Source organism: Eptesicus fuscus, chromosome 23, assembly GCF_027574615.1.
Source record: "Eptesicus fuscus isolate TK198812 chromosome 23, DD_ASM_mEF_20220401, whole genome shotgun sequence".
Lineage (NCBI taxonomy): Eukaryota > Metazoa > Chordata > Mammalia > Chiroptera > Vespertilionidae > Eptesicus > Eptesicus fuscus.
In genome coordinates this window covers 6165968-6183263 of record NC_072495.1, presented here as the reverse complement: position 1 = coordinate 6183263, position 17296 = coordinate 6165968, and the positions used below count along the sequence as shown (strand labels likewise).

The following is a 17296-nucleotide window of genomic DNA, read 5'->3' as shown; positions in this document are numbered from 1 at the left end:
TTTATTTTATTTTATTTTATTTTATTTTATTTTATTTTATTTTATTTTTTTGTACCACTTACTACTAAGTCAAGCGTTCATATTCACTAGTTGGATGAATTAAACGTGATTCCCACCCCCTTGAATGCAAACCCCAAGATGGGAGGGATTTTGAGGGGGGCGGGGTAAGGGTTGGAGGAGCAGATTTAAATGCTGAATTCTTAGCGCCTGGCATATAATAGTTGCTCAATGGATGTCTGAATGAAGAAACAGTGCTTGACGCAAAGTCTGCGCTTGGCAAAAGCCACAAACGGGAAAGTCGACACGCATCAGGTTCAGGGCACTGACCCTGGCCTGGGGCGCCTCAAGCCCAACGCAGGTGACAGCGTGAGGGACGCGGCGGGGGCGGGGCCGCCTACCCGGAACCCGAGTGCAGCCGGCTCCGGTTTCCGGCCGCGGCGGACACTTCCGGCGGAGGGACTGTCCCGTGGCACCCGGCACGGCCGAGGACGACACGGAGGGCCGGCGGCGAGGGCCATGGACAACCACAGCCTGGACGAGTTCCGCCGGCGCTGGCAGGAGGAGCTGGCGCAGGCCCAGGCGCTGAGGAAGCGGCGGCGGCCCGAGGCTGCCGAGCGGCGGGCACGGCGGCCCGAGGTGGCCCCCGGGCGCGGCGAGCAGGCCTCGGGGTACCTGGCGCTGGCGCAGGGCCTTCTGGAGGGCGCGAGCCGGCCCCCGGCGGCGCGGGCGACCAGGGCCGAGAGGCAGGACGCGGCGAGCCGTTCCCGCTCCCCGCCAGCCCGTGACGGGGCCGGGGGCGCGGAGCAGCTGGTGGACCAGCTCATCCGAGACCTGGTGAGTGGCCGTCGCCTCCTGCCGAGGCCAGCCCCCGGCCCCCGGCCCCACCTCCCAGTGAGTTGGAAAGGGACCGTGTGTGTCACCAATGTGGGGAGAAAAACGAGTGAGGTTACACACGCCTCTGTGCGTGCGCAGAGTGTCTCCGGAAGCAGTGGTTCCCAACTGGGGCGACTTTGTAGACAGTTCTGGATGCCAAACGGGGAGTATGGAGGGGCGTTGCTGCGGGCAGAGGCCAGGGATGCTCATGAACATCCTACAACGCACAGAACAGCCCTCCCGCCCCAAATTATCTGGCCCCAAATGTCAGTAAAGCATAAGACCGAGAAATCTTGCTTTAGAGGGATCCCTAAACTTTTAACAAGGTCGCCTTTAGGGAAGAGGACCAGGGCATGGATAGGAAGGGGTTTTGACTGGTCTCTAAATGCTGTTTGCACTATTCAAGCTTTTCTAACTGCACATGTATTACTTCGACAATAATGAAAGCAGGGAAAAGGAAGAATCCTTCAGGGACTATCATTAGTATGGAGGCTTTTATCATTTTGTTGGGCATGGATCTCTCTGTGAAACTGGAGGACGATGGGGAGCCTTACGTCCCCTTCTCCCCCCCAAAAAGTCCCCTTAACAGAGTTGGGATAAACAGGATCACCTGAAACATATCCATGGTTAAGAGAACAAGACAGCAGGTTTTACTGGTTCTTTTAAAGCAAGGCTTCCCATTGGCAGTGGTTCTATTATTGGCAAGCTGATTTGATGAATGATGGCTTAATGTTTAACATGTTATGTAGTTATATTCAAATACTATTAATAGCTGTGAGTTTTCACCAGGTGTCTGGGTCCTGTGCTCTGCTTTATCTCTAAGGCTAGGAATAACCTTTTTTGGTGTATGTTATTAACCTTCTCATGTAATGTGACAGTTCTGACACATACAGAAATGCATGCTGGCATCACACCTGCTTCTGTAGAAAATGGGTCGTCACTGAAGTCTGACAGATACAAAAAGAAAAGCAGTGCCTTGGGAAAGAGGCTGAGCCCCTGATGAGGTGCTCAGGTCAGTCCAGGTCTATGCAGAAGTTATTGCCATGGAAGGACATAGGTTTGTAGGCTGAGGCAAGGCCAGCCCCTGGGAGCAGAAATAAACTGGAAAGCGGAGTATTGGGACAAAGGCTAACTTGTGGCCTCACAGCCGAAATCCTCCCCACTGAGTGTGACAGTGTCTTCAGGCTGCACAAGTCTGGGCGGTAGCATAGCTAGTCTTTTAAAATGAAGGGAACTCAGAGGTTTTTCTGCCCTTGGCCAGGCATACCCAGCTGATAATGCCAGGGATTGCATTCAGGTGCAGGTCTGTTGGGCTCTCCATTTCACCAGGTGGGAGTTTCCCAAACTTGACTGGGTATAAGAATCACCTTAGGCCAGTGGTCGGCAAACTCATTAGTCAACAGAGCCAAATATCAACAGTACGACGATTGAAATTTCTTTTGAGAGCCAAATTTTTTAAACTTAAACTTCTTCTAAAGCCACTTCTTCAAAATAGACTCGCCCAGGCTGTGGTATTTTGTGGAAGAGTCACACTCAAGGGGCCAAAGAGCCGCATGTGGCTCGCGAGCCTCGGTTTGCCGACCACTGCCTTAGGCTTTATTAGAGTCTGGGTTCTACAGACTGTCCATTCTCAGAGGGAAGGTGGGGGTGGGAAGAGATCAACCAAAGAACTTGTATGCCTAACCCATGCACACAGACAGTAGGGTGGTGAAGGCCTGGGATGGGGACAGCGGTGGGCTAGAAGGGGTCAGTGGGGGGAGAAAGGGGACATATGTAATACTTTCAACAATAAAGATTAAAACAAACAAATTCTGGGTTCTGGCCCCTCCCCAGACCTGCTGCCTCTCCGTGAGCAGAGAAGGAGCCCAGAAATCGGCTGGTTGGGACGATCAGGCAAGTTTGAGATGTTCTCTGCTGTACAGCTTCTTTGGTTTGAGGTCCTGATTCTCAAGGCTTTCCAGCCCTAACACTAGTGAGGGGTAGGCATTGATATAAAAGATAGTGGCGTCCTAACTGAAGTATTGTAGAAATGGGAGGGGCTTGCCTGCTGGAGGATGTTTCATAGGTAGTCGTGAAAGCCTGCCCTGGAACCAGTGTGTGATCTCTGCTCTCCCGAATCACCACGTTAGGTCCTGCGAGCCTCTACAGTGTAGTGCACAACTATGAGCAGCAGCCAACCTTTGGGGTACCTCTAATTTTATTTTTAGTATTTTGCAATCAACAGTGACACTGCTATAAGTAAAGTAATACAGGCAGTCCTCGGGTTATGTCGGACTCGACTTAGGTTGTCTCGTGGTTACGTCGCCATCTCCCATTTACAGTATTTATTAAAAAAAAAAAGTTCCGTCATTTTGATGTATGTACATATGTGCTTTATGTTTTTTTTAATTTATTTATTTACCACAAGTAAAAGTCAGGAATTGTTATCTTTCTTTTAAATTTTTTTTACTGTTTCACTTCATTACTGCTGTGTCTGTGCTCCATGTGAGTGACGTAGGTGCTTATGTAGGTGGGTTCCGACTTACGGCGAAAATCGAATTACTTTGCGCCGTAGGAACGGATCTCGTCATAACCTGAGGACTGCCTGTAATTCCTTGTTGGTGCTACATGCTGTCTCCTTGGTACTGTCTCAAAGGTCGAGAGCCTCATTATCTTCTTCAGCTCTCCCAATAACCCTCTCCAGTGGCCATTGTTAGCCCATTTGGCAGATGAGCATGAGGAAGGTAATTGATTTTTTTAAAAATTTCTTTGTTGTTTAAAGTATTACACGAGTCTCCTTTTTCCCCCCTTTGACCTCTCCCCCGCCACCCCTTCCGCCAAGCACAAGCCCTCACCCCCCTACTGTCTGTGTCCATTGGTTTTGCTCATATGCATGCATACAAGTCCTTTGGTTGATCTCTTACCTCCTCACCCCCCGCCTTCCCTCATAGGTTGTACAGTCTGTTTGATGCTTCTAGGTCTCTGGTTCTATTTGTGTACATCAGTTTATGTTGTTCATTATATTCCACAAATGAGTGAGATCATGTGATACAGTAATTGATTTTTGTTAAAGGGGCAGTAAACCCAATATTTTAAGTCTGAGAAATGATGGTAACCTTTATAGAAAAGGCTTTGATTTGTAATTCACTGGTCGTAAGCCTCAAAGCCCACCGAGATCCGACTGGTAATACAGATGAATAAAGTAGTCTAGGTGTTGCTGATTGTGCCCTCTTCCCCTAATTCATCAGATGGTGGTTTGTTATGCATCTTTCCCAGATTCCAGCCATACTTCTGTGATGATTTGTTTCATAATGGCTGTCGTTCTTTTTACCACATTACATATTGTACTGTAGAGTTTGTCTTTCTGATATTCCTAAGTTAGGGAAAATACTTAATCATTTTTCTTGAAGCATGGCCATCCTCTTGGTCTTCTTGTTCCACTTTTTAAAGTTCTTTTTTTTTTTTAAATCAAACCCTTTATTGAGGTGTACGGATCATAAATGTACAGCTTGGTGAATTTCCAAGAGTATATATCCATGCAAACAGCACCCAGGTTACAGAACAGTATTACCAACTTGTCAGAACCCCATGTGTGCTCCTTCACAACTAGGCATGTCCCCAAGGGTAACCACCACGCGACTCCTAACACCTGCTTTTAGTTTTGTCTGTTTTTGAACTAGAAGTAGAATCATGCAGCATGTATGCTCTTGTGTCCGGGTTCTCATGCACAGCATCGTGTATGAGATTTGTCCCTAGGGATATGCCACATTTTATTCTACTGTTGATGATAACTAGTTTATTAGTAGCCAGTTTGAGACTCTCAGGAATAGTGCTGCTGTGAACATTTTCTACATCTTTTGGAATGTATACTCATTTTTCTTGGGTTTAACCCTGGTTGTGGAATTCCTGGGTCATGAAGGATGCATATGTTCAGTGTTAGTAGATATTGACCAACAATTCTCCAAAGTGATTGTGCTGGTTTTCTCACTCATGAAAGTAACTCAAGTATGTGGACCATAGTATTTCATGTCGTCTTTGACATAAATATAACAACACCTAACAGAGACTACACCACTTGACCCCAACATGGGCAAGATAATAGTGACAGACTGGGAAATTCATGCTATGGCTTGGGTAAAGGTGGAGCCACTGCCCATGTCAACTAATTGTTGCCATGTAGGAATTTGGGCCCAGTGTTGCAGTCTTAAGATTTTTGTTTTTAAATTAGGAATATTTACTTTAATGTGGACTCTGTCTGTTTTTGCTGCACAAAAAACACCCCAAACTTTGTCTTAACACTGTTTAGCTCACCATGTTTCAGAGGGGCAGTGTGGGCTGGGCATGATGGGCTCACTCATGTCTGAGGTTATCTCACTTTGCTAGCTGTTGGCTCTGTGTGTGTTTGTGGTGTGTGTCTCATCATTCAGCAGGTTAGCCCTGGGTGGGCCTTTTCATAGTTATGAGAGCCGAAGGACGGCAAGCCCCAGTGCTTTTGAAGTCCCCGCCTAGGTCATGTTTGTTATCGTCACATTGACCAAAGCAAGCCATGTGGCCACGCCTGGAGTCAGTGTAGAGTTAACCCAAATGCCTGCAGATAGGGAGCTTGAACAGAGTAGGGGTCATTAATCCAACAGTGTACCACAAACTCTTCCCATTTTTAATTACTGATAACTAATCCTATCTAATAAAAGAGTAATATGCAAATTGACCATCACTCCAACACACAAGATGGCTTCCCCCATGTGGTCAAAGATGGCTGCCCCCATGTGGACACAAGATGGCTGCCACAAGATGGCCAGCAGGGGAGGGCAGTTGGGAGGGACCAGGCCTGCAAGGAAGGGCAGTTGGGGGCGATCAAGCCTGCAGGGGAGGGCAGTTAGGGGTGACCAGGCCGGCAGAGGAGGGAAGTTGGGGGTGACCCGGCCTGCAGGGAAGGGCAGTTGGGGAGGACCTAGGCCTGCAGGGGAGAGCAGTTAGGGGTGACCAGGCCTGCAGGGGAGGGCAGTTAGGGGTGACCAGGCCTGCAGGGGAGGGCAGTTAGGGGCAAACAGGCTGACAGGGAGCAGTTAGGCATCAATCAGGCTGGCAGGGGAGTGGTTAGGGGTGATCAGGCTGGCAGGCAGAAGCGGTTAGGGGCAATCAGGAAGGCAGGCAGGCAGGCAAGCAGTTGGGAGCCAGCTGTCCTGGATTGTGAGAGGGATGTCCAACTGCCTGTTTAGGCCCGGTATCGGGCCTAAACAGGCAGTTGGACGTCCCTTGAGGGGTCCCAGATTGGAGAGGGTGCAGGCTGGGCTGAGGGGACCCCCCCCACCCCCAATGCACGAATTTCGTGCACTGGGCCTCTAGTCCTATATATTAAAAGCCTAATATGCTAAGTGTCAGGTCGTCCAGTTGGCCATTCAACCAATCAAAGCGTACTATGCTAATGATATGCTAAGGCTGCTCAACTGCTTGCTATGATGTGCACTGACCACCAGGGGGCAGACACTCCAACTGGTTGGTTAGCTTGCTGCTGGGGTCCAGCTGATCAGAAATGAGTGAGACAGGCCGGACACACCCTGGAGCCCTCCCGCAGTCCCTCCCCAGCCCCGATCGTGCACCAGTGGGGTCCCTTGGCCTGGCCTGTTCTCTCTTGCAATCTGGGACCCCTCAGGGGATGTCAGAGAGCTGGTTTTGGCCTGACGGCAGAACAACTGGTTGCTATGACACGCACTGACCACCAGGAGGCAGATGCCTAATGCAGGAGCTGCCTCCTGGTGGTCATTGCGCTCCCACGGAGAGTGCTGCTCAGCCAGAAGCTGGGCTCACGGCTGGCGAGCGCTGCGGCAACTCCTGGACTGCGAGAGGGCGCAGGCCGGGCTGAGGAACGCTCCCGAGTGCAAGAATTTCATGCACCAGGCCTATAGTTTAAAAGTAACTGTTTAAGCACTAACACTGCAGGTGCAACAAAAGCTGTCTGTGGGCTAGATAGATCTGCCTCGGGTCACGAGCCTGTGGTCTTTTTGCCTTGTGTCTTCCCAAGAATCTGCTTGATTCACAGGTAACTCCTGAGAAGGACGATATATTTTTATTTGGGACCTCCCCAGAAACTCACAGGCCAATCCACTTGACATAAAAGGCAAATAAAAATCTGATACCACCTCGTAGCATACCTTCCTCCCTTCCCCCCAACTTTTGGTGCACTCTGTTATATTGATGCATTCTTGTGTATTTTTGGTGCAGTCTCTTTCACTTCAAGTCTCAGTGTTATCACTGGAGTGAGAACAACTACGTTAGCAGTCAGGAGTTGAGTTGCCTTTGGCTGGGTAAATGGGCAGTACTGCTTCAGAGATTCATCGGGCTGGGTAAGGGACAGATCTTTGATGGACAAGCACAGCTAACATGAAAACTTAGAAATGTTAGAAATGATTCTCCTTGAGCCTTGTCTTCTCTTGTGAAGCTTTTCGAAATAGCACTCAGAAGCCATCTCGCTTTGGGTGGCGAGTTGGGAACACCTAAATTGTCTTCTTGGTATATGGTTAAACTAGTGAAAGAAGTGATGCATGCAGTACTCACTTTCTCTTTCTTTTGTCTTCCATTTTCCTCTCTCCATGAACTCAGGCTTCTGGAAAGTAGTGAAGCCACTTGAGTCTAATTATAAGTATGCTGCTTGCTTCTTTCACTGTGGTGGTTGTGATTTCCAGTTGCTTGGTCCCATTTTTATTTAGGTGATGTATCTGGACTCTGGCCTGTAAGCAACCAGCACCCAATTCACAGTGACTTAAAAACCGAAACCGGAATCTATTGGTTCATGTAACTGAAAATTCCAGGTGGCATGCTTGTTCTGGGTGCTTAGATAATGTACCCAGGGATATCTCCATCTCTTGGTCCTGCTTTCCTTTTATTGGCTTTATTCAAAGGCTGGCTTTTCTCTCTTTTGGATAAAATGGCTACCAGCAACTGCAGTTTTACGTTGTCAGGTTAGCAACCCAGGGGGAAGAGAGCATCTGTTATGGTTTTATGCAGCAAATCATGAACTTTAGTTCTCATTGGTCCATATCAGGTCATGTGTCCATCCTTGAGCCGCCAATCACTGGCTCAAATTGGCCAAGCTTGTATTCACTGCCTGTTCCTGAATATAAGGGTAGGGTCAGCCCCATCTAAACCATGTTGACCAAGAGTGAGAGTGGGGTGATTTCCTAAAAGAAAAGAAGAGGGAATGGGTATTGGACAGTGGATACAAGAGATGCCCACTTTAAGTGGGTGTTTGAAGCAGTACTAGAGTATGGGAATGTATGTGTTTTCTGTTCATCCAGCATACGTACATGTATCGATCAGCTGGGTGCTGGGGAATCGGCAATAAACAGAATAGATACTTCCTGACCTCAGAAGCCTAGTCTTGCTTCTTTTAACTAAAAGGATGACATTAATGGATGCAGGATAACTCTGGGCTCTAGATGCAGTCTGGGCTCTAGAGTCAGGCAGTCATGAGTTCAAATTCAGCCTCTGCTGCTGACAAGCTGTTTGGCCTTGGGCAAGTGAGATTCCTCTGCTTTATGAGGATGATACTAGTACATAACTATCTTGTCCGAGGTAATGAATAAGACATGGGACATTCGTAGCACCAAGCCTGGTGTACAGTGCTGTTATTATCATTAGTATTTTAGAAGTGTTCATTTCACTTCCTCTTCGCTGAGAGTTATCACTGATAAACCCCTGGTTCCCTGCCTCTTGGATTGGGAATCCCTGGAGGGCACGGTCTGTTGTCTTCCTCTTGTATTTCTACCTGTGGCACTTAGTGCAATAGGGACATTTGTTGAGTTGAAATAAGAATTGCTGCTTCTTATAGCAACCTTATGAAGAAGCTCTATGGGTCTTGAGGACATTAACCTTTTGCACTCGGATGTCGAGTGTGACTCGACATGGTTAGCATCGGTAGCAGCTCTTTTTATACTCTTTGAATGTATCAATAATTTGAAATATAAAAAAATCCAAATAAATAAACTTGTATGAAAAGAAACTCCAGTTTTTTATTCTACTGCCGCACTTTGTAAAATCTGGGGTATTTAAAAAATTAAATCCCGAGTAGAATAAAGGAATTGAGAGAAAAGCAAGCGAGTGCAAAGGGTTAAAGCATTCTTCAAGGTAAGATTTAGGTTTTCTAGCCTGATAAAAGTTTAATACTACTGGCCAATATTTATTGCTCACTATGCCAATATTTAATTCATCATCAGCCTACTTCTGTGTTTTCAACAAATCAATTGGATGACTTAACTTCTGTTTTTAAATTAGAAACAAGGAGACTTTCTAGTGTGAAATGAGAAGACAAATGGAATCAAATGTGAACTCGTGAACTGTACCTGGAAAGACTTCCCTTCCTCGTTGCTATTCTTTGCCTTCCGTTTAAGGCTCAGCTTGAATTCTCTCTCCTGTATTAACTTTTTCCTGATTCTTCTAGCCCAGAGTTCTCTTCCTTCTCCCTTTCCCTCAACTAAAAGATTCTGTGGTAAGTGCCATTCTTTTTTTCTTCTTCTTCTTCTATGAATGAGCAGGAGTTTCTACTGAGACACATTTTTTTTCCTTCTCTTTTATATATATATATATATATATAATATATATATAATACACACACACACACACACACACACACACACACACACACACATATATATATATATTTATTGATTTCAGAGAAGAAGGGAGAGGGAGAGAGAGATAGAAACATCAATGATGAGAGAGAATCATTGATCGGCTGCCTCCTACACACCCGCTACTGGAGATCGAGCCTGCAACCCAGGCATGTACCCTTGACTGGAATCAAACTGGGATCCTTCAGTCCGCAGGCCGATGCTCTATCCACTTAGCCAAACCAGCTAGGGCTACTGAGGCACATTTTGAAATAGACTCTGTAGATCCTAGTACAACTTGTAACTTAGGTCATCTCTTTGTTGGACGTTTCTGCTGCTTAAAGCAGTTGGGGCTTCATTCATTTATTCCATAAATATTCACGAAGTGGCTTCTTAGTACCAGGCGCTCCTGTAGGTACTGAGAAGACAGCAGTAAACAGGACGGGGGTGGGGATCTGTACCCTTATAGAACTTGCATTCTAGGGAAGAGGAGAAGACAGAATGAACAAATAATTGTCAGGTTTTAAATGGTCTGGAGAAAAATTAAGCAGGTAGAAGGGATACAGTGTGTATGTGTTTGGGAAGATCTGCAATTTTAAATAGTTACAGCATTTCACGGAAGAGGAGAGAGCAAGCATTCAGAGATCTGGGGAGGGGATTCTAGGCATAGAACAGTAAGTGCCAAGGTTCTCTGGTGGCCAGGGCCAGCTGGCTTCATGGGCCTGTGCAACCTGTATGATCACAGGGGGCTCCGGGCTCAGAAGGGGCCTGTGCTTGGTTTAATGCTAGAAATTTTTATCATTTTTAAACAAGGGGCCCACATTTTTGTTTCACAATGGTCTCCACAAATTATGTAGCCCATCCTGTTGGTAGGAATATGCTTGGAGAGTTTAGGATCCGACATGAGTGATATTTGTTTGCATGGAATTAAACCCTGGCTTCCCAAGGTCCCATCTCCCTCCGTCCCGCCATGAAAGAGTCCAGTCTTGTCTTCAGCAAAGCTAGAATTAAGGCCACTGCCCGGAGTGTCTGCTCCAGGTGAAAGCACAGTCCAATCCAGCAGCTGGCCAGTTTAGCTTGTGTTCCCAGTTGTAGTCCATTGCGTGTGGGGCCTGCATGGCTCTGGGACCTGCAGCCCCTTAAGGCCACGTGGCGGGCTAGCACACGGATGAATGTGGGTCAAGGAGCAAGCAAGAAACAGAAGCACAAGAGCAAACAAGCAAAGGAGGGCAAGGGGGCAAGAGAGCGAGAACTCTTTGTCTCGGGCTTATAACCAGGAGCTTGACCAACTGCCCCTGCAGGATTTCGTGCGCTTGCAGTGGCTCTGCCCCCAGCCAGTTATCTTTTTCCCAGGTTAGACTTACAGGCAAGCACCTTCCCTACATCACCCGGCTTCATGCACATGTGCCCATCTTCCCCTTTGATCCCTTTCCCCAAGCACCTTCCCTACATCACCCGGCTTCCTGCACATGTGCCCATCTTCCCCTTTGATCCCTTTCCCCAAGCACCTTCCCTACATCACCCGGCTTCATGCACATGTGCCCATCTTCCCCTTTGATCCCTTTCCCCAAGCACCTTCCCTACATCACCCGGCTTCATGCACATGTGCCCATCTTCCCCTTTGATCCCTTTCCCCAAGCACCTTCCCTACATCACCCGGCTTCATGCACATGTGCCCATCTTCCCCTTTGATCCCTTTCCCTGATTTGCAGGGAATGGGCCCATGGTTCCTCGTGGGGTGCAAAGCTGCAGCTTCCTGAAGTTTCCCAGCTGACCATGCTTACGATGTCTGGCCTTCCCTTTGCTCTCTTCCTGTGACTATTAATAACTAGCTAATTAACGATGACATTCAGAAGTATAGAAAAAAGAAATAATTCTCTTAATGTCATTGCTCAGAAGCCCCTGCTTTGTGTAAGAAAACACGAATTTTGAGACAAATTTGGGAGTAAATAAATGACTGCCTATTTATCTTGACAGTGTTTCAGCCCCCCGACACCCCATTTTTTTTTTCTTTAAAGGAGACACAGGTGAAACTGGAACTCATCCACTCCTGATTGAGATCGTGTGGGTCTTCTCCACTCAGCTTTTGCAGTGTGTGGAAAGTTGAGATAAATTCCTTTAGAAAACAGTCTCCTTTCAGTCACAGATTTAGCAGAAATGTTATTACATATCTATTGTTTGAACTCGAGTTGCTTGTCTCAGTTTCTTAAAACACCACCTAGAGAGAGCTTTAGTGTTCTGTTTGCCCTGGAGATATACATTGGGAACAAAACTGAAGTCCGTTTCTTCACTTTTTACTGATTTGGCTCTTAGTAATTATCCCTTCTTCTACTAAACAAGAGAAGACAGATTAAATTTCTAACAGTAAGGCACAAAACCAATCCATTTACAGAATTAGTCTTACATTAGCACATAGGAGTACAAATCAGCCTCCCTGGGGATGGATCCATTTGCAATTTCTCTTAGCATTTTTGGAGTAAGTCCAGTAGACTTTGGGAAAATCGAGTATTCACTGACTTTGAATTAACAAAGTAACTTGACCCCTCTGTGTTTTTTTGTGTTTTTTTTTTGGCTTGGTTTAGAAAGTATTGATTTTTATATCAGTCTATAATTTAGGGTTGTGGTTCTCAACTTTTAGTGTGCACGAGGCTCCCTGGGGAAGAGATGCTTGAGCCCACCCTTGGAAATTGGCGGCAGTAGGTCTGAGAGATCGTGGGCATTTTTTTAATGCCACAGATAGTTTTGATGAGTAATACAGGACAAGAGTCATCAATAGAGGTAGAGAATCAATATCTGAGCCATTAACTAATTAAAAGTCAGATTGTATGTTACCAAAAAGATGTTTTTCTTTAAATTTGAAGGAATGTTAATATTTTGAATTTATTGCTCTTCTGGATCATAAATTGGGCCATTCTTATGTTGCTTGGGCTATTACTGCGAAATTACTATTCTCTCTAAACATTTTAGTCATATTGACTGACTTACTGTGTGACCAAGTTTCCCTATATTAATATTTCAATGTCTTTAATCTCTTTTTTCTTGGAATATCTTTTTTCTTAAATGCCCGTTTATCCATTTCCATGTTTTAAGTCAGTACAGATACAGACTTAGTCAATGTGTTCCACAACTTTTTAGATGGCTGTGTGCTTCAGAGAGGCCTCGGTGGAAGTCTGATAGTACCTTTTAGTTTACAGAGCATTTCTCTGCACATTAGTAGCAAGTAACATTCTTTGCTTTTATTTATGAACTGTGGGAAGACCAAGCCAGAGCTTAAGACATTATGCTGCTGCTCTTAGGGTGTAGGTGGTTGCAGGGCTACAGCCTCTGTCCAGGATGTGGCTCCCGTTTCTTGTCAAATTATGGTTCCTATAAAGGGTTGCATTTTCAACCACAAGGTCAAACATGCTCATAACTCAGGCCTTAGTAAGGTGTTTCCCAAGTGATAACGTTACTAATAATAACAAAGTGAGTGATTTGCTTCACCTTGAAGCTACTCTAGTTGTTTTGCTTGTTTTTTTGGTATAATAATGCCACTCTGGTTTACCTATATTCCATTATGTCTCCTCAGGTAGAGGAGAGGGAAGTAGGTTACCTAATGTTACCGAAGTTGTGGATTAGAACCCTTGGGAATGTGTGGAACACAGGACTATCATGGATTGTATCTATCGCTTTGGGAAAAAGGTTGAAACAGGCTCTGAGGTGGAGATTTGCATGTAGGTGGTCTAGTGGGTTGGCCTTTCTGAGAGGTCCAGGGGACCAGGCTTGTGTATTGTAGGTATTGGCGAGTCCCTGGATGTAGACGACCCTCCAGGAGGGGATGCAGCCTTAGAGGAAGCATCTTGTTTGGCCAATGGCAGTGCCTAAGAAGGGACTCAGCTGCAAGCCAGCAGCAGGCAGCATTCTGGGCATCTGGGGGATGAGTGTTGTGGGCCCAGAGAGACAATATGAGGGACCCACTGCGGCATCCTCTACAAGAGCCACTGGTAGGCTGTCTTGCCAAAAAGATTCCAAGTGCACAACATGAAACTTCAGCATTTGTTCTCCTGACCTGTGGGTCTCCATGTTTCTTAAGCCGTAGACCTTCCTTTGGTATATTGGTTCCCCTTTTTTCCCTGCCATTCCCCAGCCAGTGTAGCAACAGGGTAGGTTGTTTACATAAAAGTCTGGGACTTGATCTGTTTGGGATTGACCATCATTTTGGAGTTTAGATAAAATTCTAAGAGCCCAGTGACTTTTTAAAACAAGTTTCATTTTGTAATGTTGGTATTGACATTCATTATAATTTTCATCAATGCTTCGAAACAATTGTTGCCCTTCAGAACTTATAAATGACCAAGAACTATCACAACTGGTGCACTAACAGTGAGATGAGCATGTGTATCTGATCGTTCACTGTGTGTAACCTTTTAAAATTGATGATTCTTTCTAAAAAGCCTCCTCAGAAAAGACCTGTTGTATGGACATAAACAGTGTTCAGACTCCTGGATTACTTAGCCTCTGCTATACCATCCCCTTTCCACTGTCACCAACTATTAGCTGCTTATAGTGCGACAGGGGAGACAACTTTCTGTGTAAACAACCAAGTGGTAGGGGAGTATTATGGGATGTGGACCTAATCAACACATATTTGTTGATGGAAAAAGGAGTTGGAGTGTCACTCAAGGAAAGAAAATGGCAATATTAACATTCCATTATTGTGTGCTTAGCCCTGGTACGTACTTGTGCCAAGCCCTTTCCATGTAATCTTCTTCTCCTTTTTTTTTTAATCCTCACCCAAAGATGTGTTTTTCCATTGATTTTTAGAGAGAGTGGAAGGGAGGGAGAGAGAGAGAGAGTGAGAAACACCAATGTGAGAGAGACGTATTGATTGGTTGCCTCCGCATGCCCCCGACCAGGGCTGGGAGCCTGCAACCAAGGCATGTGCCCTTGATCAGAATTGAACCTGGGGCCCTTCAGTCCGCAGGCTGACACTCTATCCACTGAGCCAAACCGGCTAGGGCTCATTTTATTCTTAATAACATACCTCTTCGCAGGTAGTTATACCCTGTTTTGCTGATGAGGAAACTGAGGCTCAGATGCATTTAGCCTGGTCTCATGGCTAGTCGGAGGAAGAGCCAGGATTATCAGTCAGTTTGAATCTTTGCTCTAAACTTCCTTGCTGTGCTGCCTCCCAGAGGTCTCGGTGGTTGGGATCAAGGAAGATGGTGGCAGGGTTGGAGAATGCTAAGGTAGAGGCTCTGTTTTCTAGGATGAAAATAGAAAACTGATCACCTGAATAGGCAAAAGGGGGAAGGCTGCTGCCACCAGAAGTAAGACTTTTCCGCATCAAAGTAACTCAAAACACAGGTGATTTCTCATGCTTCTTCACAGTGGTGTCATTCCAGACCCAGTCTACTGATGTAGTGGGTCGCGAAGGGACCAATGGGGAAAACAATCCCTGGCACATCTCAACAGTGAAAAGCGGAGCTCACGAGCGCAGGCTTTTCTTTGCCTTCATTCTACTTGTATGAGAATAAGGAACGTTTTTCTCTTTCCTTTTATGAGTAGGCAAGGTGGATGTCTCCACTCACCAGAGTCAAATAATCAAAAGAGAAAGCAGGGAGAAGTCCAGGGTTGCAAATGATAGTCTCACGCCTTGTTGTGGCTTCCTCCACTGCCCGTGACTCACTCTAGGGGTGTGTTGAGGAGCCGCAGTCGCATCTGGGTTAGAGAACACGATGCCTCTTTTTCTTGACGAGTGAAGCCAGTTAGTTGTAGGAGGGTTCCTAGCCTGACATTAGACTGATGACTTCTCATTATTTTTTTAGGCAAGGATCCCTTTGTCTTCCAATTACACTGACAGATTTTTCCTGTTTTTTTTCCCCCCTCCTTGTATAGCCAACATTTCTCTCTTGATTTAACATTCTGTTCCTTCTTTACCCACAGAGAACTGTCAACTCTTAACTCTTTTTTTCTCTAGAGATCCTTTTTGGCCTCACACTTAGCCTTGCACTGTTTTTGTAGTTAAATATAATACTTTCTTATGCCCTGGATTATCTATTAGCCCTGAGACTCCTAGATGAATGGAAAACATGATACCAGAACAATCTTTACCTTGAATCTTGAAGGGTTTAAATCGGTGCTCACACTCCCTTAAAAATGCTGAGACTATTTTCACTTTTGAGACTTCTGCCTCCTAATAAATAATTGTTATACTTGAGTGATGAATTAGTAATTTGTTTGCAACCAGTAAGTCACTGATGTCAGCCAAAGCTTATTAAAGATGAATTTTATTAGCAAGTTCTGTTGGGACAGAGAGCGCTGCTTTGCCTAGCTTTGCAGAAGCAAACACCAAAGTGAGCTTTGGCAGGTGGATTTGGGAACAGGCAGAGGGTTGCATATGTACACTTGGTTTTCTTTTCTGTTTCACACTCATATTTCTTTGTGCTACCAGGATCGTCATGACAGCCTTATCTCTCAAATAAAGCCTGTTACCTCATCCCTAATTGCTTATCCAAAGGCAGGCGAGCTCTAATTTCTCCGCATTAATAAATGACACCGAAGAAGAACTGCTTTGTTTGCACTGGCTCGCGCAGGTTAACCAGTGTGAGCCCCTGAGTGCATTAGGAAACCTCTGCTTCTCCCGCGGCCAAGGCGGGCCGGTGTTCACCTCGCTCTAGGGCAGCATTTCATTTATTTACTTTTTGCTCATGTTCACGGCCCTATGCCCCTTTCCTGATGAAAACACTTGAGTGACCTAGGTCAGCATTTCTCCTGTGGCTCTGGGGCACTCCCCTCAAGTTGGAGGGGGCAGGGGGTTGGTAGCAGTTGTCCTAAGAGGACCGATGGCTGACCTGGCTTCATGGCTCACTCTTGGCTGCCTGCTGCTTACCTTTCCTTAGAGACCAAGAGGCTTTCCACAGACCAAGAGGCTATGCACAGATACCTGTGATACACCAGCCTGTAAGATCCACCTGCTTCTCCTTTTGAAGCATAATGGGAAATGGTCTTGTGGATTTCATACGTGAATGTGAGGGTAGACTTGCGGGGGGGCGGGGGGAGGGCAGAGAATTGAGAATGGTTGTCCAGTTCAGAGTTAGTTCTACGACTGAGCTCTGCTGAATAGTGACAACCCTTGGCTCCCCTGGGAAACACCATCATCTCTCTTGTCGCCACCTAAGAATATCTCTGGTAATTTAAAGAGCCTGCAAATATGAGCATTTTAAAATCTCAGAATTGTAAGCTTATTGCCTTTCTCCTTTTCTTCTCAGAATGAAATGGACGATGTGCCCTTCTTTGATATCCAACTGCCTTATGAATTGGCAATCAATATATTTCAGTATCTGGACAGGAAAGACCTGGGAAGGTGTGCACAGGTAAGCCGTCATTAACCGATATTCAAGATCTACCTACATATGTAATTAAAGTATAGGAAGCTCCTCCATAACAGAAATTTACTTAACAGAATGACCAGCTTTAAAGAACTAATGAATTGGGTAGCATCTTAATGTGAAGGAAAGCAACCTTGAACTTAAGGAATTGTGTTCGACATTGTTACTTGGTGTTTATCTTTTTGTGACCATCTGCTCAAGAGTTCTGTTCCCCCTGCAGTCTGAGTTATGGCTGACCTGTGGCTGTGTGCTCAAGGCTGACACCTCTGTGCGCTGTCTTTATTGAGCTAGCCTGAGCTGTTAATGTCCTCGCCGTTTTTAATGCAAAGATGCCAGCCCTTGGTTTAATCAAGCCAGTCGTTAGGTTGGGAGCTGAGGGTCAACCTGGGGACAAAACAGTGAAGTCATGTTTTAGGCATATAGTCCAAATTACTCTTTAAACACCAGCACCCCACTCAGTGAGGTGTG

The 17296-nt window shown here is 45.9% G+C and overlaps 1 protein-coding gene across 1 annotated transcript in view; it reads left to right on the top strand.

Annotated features, from left to right (window-relative positions):
* Nucleotides 1–461: 461 nt before the first annotated feature.
* FBXW8 (F-box and WD repeat domain containing 8) overlaps nt 462–17296 on the top strand; it is a 113637-nt gene continuing 96802 nt past the window's right edge. Inside the window, exons 1-2 of the mRNA XM_054712541.1 lie at nt 462–834; nt 16709–16813. Of these exons, the coding sequence (XP_054568516.1) occupies nt 517–834; nt 16709–16813 (423 nt within the window). The 5' untranslated portion in view covers nt 462–516. The remainder of the gene's footprint in view (nt 835–16708; nt 16814–17296) is intronic.